This window comes from Hevea brasiliensis, chromosome 5, assembly GCF_030052815.1.
Source record: "Hevea brasiliensis isolate MT/VB/25A 57/8 chromosome 5, ASM3005281v1, whole genome shotgun sequence".
In the NCBI taxonomy this organism is placed as follows: domain Eukaryota; kingdom Viridiplantae; phylum Streptophyta; class Magnoliopsida; order Malpighiales; family Euphorbiaceae; genus Hevea; species Hevea brasiliensis.
The window spans coordinates 435,943-443,020 of NC_079497.1; the positions used below are offsets into that span (position 1 = coordinate 435,943).

At 31.1% G+C, this 7,078-nt stretch overlaps 1 protein-coding gene across 1 annotated transcript; it reads left to right on the forward strand.

Annotated features, from left to right (window-relative positions):
• Positions 1 to 4,751: 4,751 nt before the first annotated feature.
• LOC110632090 (senescence associated gene 20-like) lies at positions 4,752 to 5,721 on the forward strand. The gene has a single exon (XM_021780197.2). It carries the CDS (start codon positions 5,121 to 5,123, stop codon positions 5,598 to 5,600), a length of 480 nt encoding a protein of 159 aa, XP_021635889.1. The 5' UTR covers positions 4,752 to 5,120; the 3' UTR covers positions 5,601 to 5,721.
• The last annotated feature ends 1,357 nt before the right edge of the window (positions 5,722 to 7,078 follow it).

Here is a 7,078-nt window from a genome sequence, read left to right on the forward strand (position 1 = left end):
TCACCAAATCTTCCCTCTCAAATCTTTCTCTATTATCTGGAAATATGTTTTTCAACTCCTTCGATTTTAGAGAATTACTAACATCGTCTAGTGAAATACTGTCTTTCCCATATAACAGAGTATCAACAAACATTTCATAGGAGGGTGGTAAAGAACATAACACAATAAGAGCTTGATCCTCACTATCAATCTCAATATCAATATTCTTTAGGTCCATAATGATTGAATTGAATTCATCCAGATATTCTTTAATGGGCGTACCTTCGCTCATTCTCATATTGTAAAGCCTTTCATTAGATACAGGCGGTTGGTCAACGATTTGAGAGAGTACAACTCTTCTAATTTCTTTCATGCCGCAGATGCTGGGCTTTCACCAATAATCTTGTATAGGACATTATCAGTTACGCTCATAAAAATCACACTCAAGGCTCTCTCCTTTAGATCAGCCTTCTCTGCCTTTTTCATACATTTTGGAAAGTTATCATCGATTGCCTTCCATAGACCTTGTAGGATCAAGGAAGATTTAATTTTAATCTTCCACAGACTGAAACTCGATCCACCATCAAACTTCTCCATCTCATACTTTGTTGAAAACGACGCCACCTGTAAACCCTAGGTTTTGCGCACAAAGCTCTAATACTAGTTTTTTATAATAAGCACGCAAATTTAAGGCACACACACAAATCACATAATCACACAGTATTGAAAAGAGGAGAAGAATAACATAGGATTTAACGTGGTTTGACCGTAAAATCTACGTCCACGGGCAAGACAAGAGAAAAAAGTTCCACTATGATGAACAGAGCAAGATACAATCAATCAGAACTCTCAAACCCTAACCCCAGCGCATTTCTCGAATATCTCATAACTCTACCGCAAAGGGTAGAATATTACAATATTTATACTGGTCCATACCGCGGGGGTATTGCCCCCGCACCCCCAAGGAGATCAGTGGTAGGCTTCGAGCCCGAGCCTATCGGCTCGTACCCTCTGTTACCACCACAGATCTCACTTTTTATCCCAATCGGGTCGCAGGGTGAAAACTTTTAGGTTGGGTCACAATTCGAGTTCATGAAAAAAATATATCCCAAAATTCAAAGTCACAAAAAATAACAAAAACAAAAGCAGGCGAGCCATTAAATCTCGAGTTATGCTCAAGTTTGATAATAGGTTATATCCCTAATAGATGCTAAATGTTCATTTTAATTGGTAACTAAATTTTATTTAAAAAATTTGGTAACACTCAATTCTTAGGCTTGGCAAAAATTATAGAATGATTCCTACTGTGTGAAGCTGTGATAATTTGGTTCCAAAATTTTATTTTATCAAGTAATTCGTCTTTTATTTAAATTGGATAGAAATTATTGTTAAGGAAAAATAAAATAAAATAAATAACATTAATTAAATAATCTTTCTTATTCTCTCCATTTCTCCCATTCTATCCCTCTCCTCATTCGGCTTTGTATCTTCTTTTTTTTTCTTTTTTTTTTCTCCCCAGCTTCCTCTAAATGTATGAACGACAACGCGTTCCGAGTTGTAATCTCAATATTGAACAATAATCCCATTAACTCCACATTTCAGTCGAAATTTTCAAAATTTCGACTGCCCAATCTCATGTCATGAACAATGCAAATTAAAGTGAATCAGAAATTATAAGCCGGAATTAAATAAAAAAGGAGTTAACTATATAAATAAATAAAATTAATTTCCAATAAATTCCACAATTTCAATTGAACAAAACTAACAAATTCTAAAATTTCAATAAACGCCCGCTTAAAAATTCTAAAATTCATATGCCATGGTCTATAAAAGGAATTTAAAATGTATAAAATAATTGATGAAATGGAAGAAGATTAAACTCAGTTATAATTAAGGAGAGAGATCAAAGAACTATTATGTTTTAATAGATTATTCGTCTTTTTTTGAGTCTAAGGAGAAATATAATCTTATTAAAAACGTAAAGAGTAAAAATAGATTGAAGCCACCTGACTCCATCAATTGTATTCTAATTATTAAAAGTCTGCACTAATAGTAACTTTGAATAAAACACTGTTTTTTAATGTGATGATTTAATTATTATATAATAAAATATAAAAATAAAAATATTGTGCTACATGCCCTTTTGTAAGCACCTTTATTTGATTAGGTGGCACACTCATGTAAAACTATTTTGAAGGTTATATATATATATATGTTATTTTTCTAATTTAATAAAACATTATTAAAAATTAATAATTTTTAGAAATATTATGATCAATAAATACTTAAAAAATTTAAACTTTTATAAAATATAGTACAAGGAATTTTAAATAATTATTAATATTTTTGTATGAAATAAATAAAATTTTAATAGTTGAAATTTAAAAATTTTTAAATAAAAAGTTAATTTTTAATGTGATAAATGAATTATTATATAAAAAAATATAAAAATAAAAAAAATTTGTGCCACATAAAATTTTTTTACACATTCTTATTTAATTAGGTGGCACAATCCTATAAAGTCATTTTTAAATTTTGGCTTTAATATACATATACACAGTAGAATATCCATCCTATAAATGTAAATAAGCTTTGAGAATAAGACCAATAAATTTTGAATAAAAATAATAAAAATATAGTAAATCAAAGAAAGAATTTGAGCTCAAAATATGAGAAGAAGAGTTTTTTCTAATAATTTTTTTGTTATTTGGTGGTGTGTCCCAAATGACATAAGGTATCAACTATTTGTAAGAAAAAAGAAGCCATTTAAATTAAAATTTTAATTTATTATTAATCATTATAAAATAATAGAAAAAATAATGTTAACTCATTATAAGAAAATATCCCAATGATCATTGTAGTAAAATGGTAGATCTAAACACTATGCATATAGGCACATATAGAATTGCAGTTAGTGAACAAAATTCTTTTGAGATTGTAATAAGAAAGTTAAATAAATTAATTAAAATTAATTTTTATAAAAAATATTTATTTTAATGTAATTAAAAAATTATTTAAAAAATATTTCATTACTTTAAAATTATAATAATTTAATATGATTAATTAATTAAATTAATATGGGCTTGATGTGTATATTTGCAAAAATAAAACTCGAGAAATAATTTTATAATATTAATATATCGTGTTATATATAATATGTTTTAAATTAATAAAATTTAGATAAATAGAAAATTTTATTTCAATAAAATTAAAGTGTAATAAATGTATTAAATTTATTGATATTTTAAATAATAAAATCAATAAATTAATAACCTCAAATATATATAACTCATACATTATGTTTTTAAATTTTAATTTATTATATATCTCATATAACTACATAAATAAAATCTTATTTCATTTTTCTAAAGTTTATTATATATATTTTTTATTAATTTTAAGATATATAATCCTTAATTTTATTAAAAAGTTTAAAAAATTTTAAATAAAAAATTTTAAAAAAATAATAATTAAATAAATATTAATTAAACGTATTTAATATTTTTAATTATCTAACAATGATAATAATAAAAATATTTAAATATATATATATAATAAAATTAAATATTTATTATAAAAAATAATTATTATTATAATTATAAAGTAAGATAAATTCTGTGTGATAACTGCGACGTGCCAACACTTAAAAAGGGAATCTGTCCACATAACAATTCCTACCGAGAAGACCAATCAAAGAGATAGAAATGGGTTAAATGGCTGAAAAATGGAGTGAGAGATTGGCGTCATTAATGCATATAATCTTGTAAGGTGGATTTGCCATTCATTCCATGAGACAGCAACACTAAAAAATCCAAACCATGATGGGTTAAGACCCGAGATTGGGCAGTTCCCATCAAATAATTTAATTTCTTGTGTGCGTGGGGCTGACAGGGAGAATGTCCAAACCCATGTACACTAGTGGCTCTTGGTTGGATCCAACTGGGTTCTTAAATGCATGGGCTCTACGTTAACAAATGCATCGATATCATTGTGTTATTTTTATTTTCCTTTTAATTTGAGTTAAAATCGTGACGGTTTGGTTTCAACAGTTAGGGATGCATGCATTCGGAGAGAGACAGGGACAGGGTAGCTGCCTTCGCCGATTCTCATAAGAAAACGACGACAATAGTCAAACAGTCGGCGATTCCGCCAGCCTGGCAATTATCTTTTTCTCTGAATTTACAGTAATATCCTTCCCTTTTACTTTGCTACTCATTGAAGAGGGTTTAGCAGCTGTAGGTTTTGTGCTACTCGAGTGGAGAAGACCATTCCCAAGCTCTCACTGTCTCGTCTATTGTGATCAATGCACAAAACAGCTTATATTTATGGACTCTGAAAAAGATTAATGTACGCAACTTGTGAGGAGGATATTTCAGAAACTCGAACCGTGATATAAAAGCAATTGTGGTCTACATGATGTAAAAGGAATAATCATAGAATGCCTTGTTAGTTTTTGGAAAATTTTGAAGCCACTTTTGTGATCCCATGTTTGCATACCTGTCCCTGTCAACAAGGATTGAACAAATCCAATTTAAATTCTAAATAATTTAATATAATGTGTAAGTTGATTTCTTTCACTTGTCCATGTTCTATTGAAAATAAAGTCAAGAAATACAATCAATTGTCAGATTACAAAAGTGTCCATTTTCCAGCACAAAATACCTAGAGAAAAACGTAATAAAGAAATATTCCGAGTGGAACCTCTAATCATGACAAATATAATTGAGGTCAGATTACTCATTGTAAACAAGTCTAGATACTGGATTTGTATGCATTCGGTGGTGGTGCAATCTACAAAACAAACCCATCGTTTGTCCCCAGAAGAGAACTCAAATTGGAACTTGGACTAATGTATTTGTTCATTTCTTTGGATAATGTAAAGTTAATAATTAATATTAATACACCCAAGTCTTAGAAGAGCACAGGCCTTTAGATGTCCCACATCATCAAAATAACCCCATAAATCTCTATCACCATAAATAGATAGGTTTCCCCAACATGCAACTTACCTCTCCAATTTTTGCTATAAATAGGTACCACTTAGCAGCCATACCATGTCCACAAATATTCAAGGCCAATTCTAAGCTTAAAAGCATTATAACAACCTCTTACATCTTACTTCACTAAATTCACTTTCAAAAATGGAATCTCTGGTCCCGGAATCCGGTGTGAACAACCCAGAAATGCAGCAGAATAAGAGTATAGTTGACGCACTATACAAGGCATTAGCACAAGGTCACATGGATACCGTGGCTAAATTCCTAGCAAGTGATCTAGAGTGGTGGTTCCATGGCCCTCCACAACGTCAGCACATGATGAGAGTGCTGACCGGTGAGGTAAGTCACAATGACTTCAGATTCGAGCCACGAATCATAGAGGTTATCGGCGATTGTGTGATTGCAGAGAGCTGCGAAGGTGCACAAGTATACTGGGTGCACGTATGGACCCTGAAAGGTGGTCTTATTACGCAATTTAGGGAGTATTTTAACACATGGCTCACTGTGAAGGACATTAGGCCACATCGTTGGGAAATTGGACGGGAAAGCCGCCACACCTTGTGGCAGAGCCATCCCAGAGACCTCTTTAGCCGTTCGCTGCCTGGCCTTCTTGTCGCTATATAGAGAGCATCTGGTTGGTGGGTTGGATTACTTTAAAAGTCTAATGGAAAATTTAAATATTCTATATCTATCTTTTTCTGAATGATGTTTAGTTTGACTATTGGTAAGCAGATAGTCTGTCAAGGCAAGCGATTGGTGTGCTTCTGCAATCAATTTCCTACCTTATTTAGTGTGTAAAATGGGTTTCTCTATAACCATAAGGTTTCGAATTCAAAACCAATTTGAACAAAATGAATGACAAAAAAATGTATGATGGATTTCTTGGCTGGAAATTAAGAGAAAAAATTGTTGACCCCACAAGCTCAAAGGAGCATAGATTTTGATGATACCAAAACTCAACTAGAATCAAACTAACATTGTTTTAAGTGTTGTGTATTTCAAAGAAAAAGGACAAAAGGATTTCATGATGGATTCATGCTTATGAAGAAAGGATGACATTCTAAGGATAACACAAGACGAAGCAAAAGAAATAAAAGAAGAAAATGTTACCTTCCAAGGCTGCATTGAAAATCAGAATTGAAGGTACATCTAGTATAGAAATTAGTTTTAATTTCTAGAATTACTTGTGAAAAGAATTGAGGAGTAAAAGTCAATGATGCTTATTTTTAATCCCTCAAAAGTTTTTTCATTTTAAATATCATTATTATTGGCCTAAAAAAAGTGTTTGACTATGATTTGGTGAAAAGTTTTATAGTTTTGAAAGTTATGCAGAAAAGTTTTCCTGGTATGCTAACTGGTTTGCTACTGATTTTAGTATGCTAACTGGTTTGCTATTTTCTCAAGTACGCTAACTGTTTCAACTCTGCACAACATCGCAGAAAACGACAAAATAACGGCTATTTTCTTGAAATTCGTATCTGCAACATTCAAATGAGTTCTGCAACGGTAAAAAACGTTCCAAAGCTATAAATACACCTTCCTTTGGCCATTTTGCACTTAATGAAAGTCCCTCTACTGTTCAAAATCTTTAAAGCTTTCATTCAAAGTGCTCAAAGTGATTTATTGCTCATCATTGGCTTATTTACTCAACTCTTCTTTATAATTGCTGTTGTAATTGAGTGAGAGTGAGTTTTTCAACACATTATTATCATTTGTGAGAGGTCATTCAAGCACCTATTGAAGCTTGGTTGTGATAAGTGTTTGGGATAACACTTGGTAGAAGTGTGAAGCTACTTGTAAAAGCTTTGTTGAGAAGATTTGTAAAGGGCTTTGTCTCTTGCCTTGAAAAGAGAAGAATAGTGGAGTGAAGACTCAAAGTGGGATCTTTGAGAGAGTGGATGTAGGCTAGTTAAAGCCGAACCACTATAAAAATTCCAGTGTTCATTTTCTCAACCCTTGCTCTTTACATTTTTGCAATTTAGCTTTATGAATGATATGCTTTTGCTGATATGAAAATTGATATCATATGCTGTTGATCTTGCTGCTATCTGAGAAAAATAGTTTACTGCAAAATCTGCTGATATCTGATATATTCTCGCTGG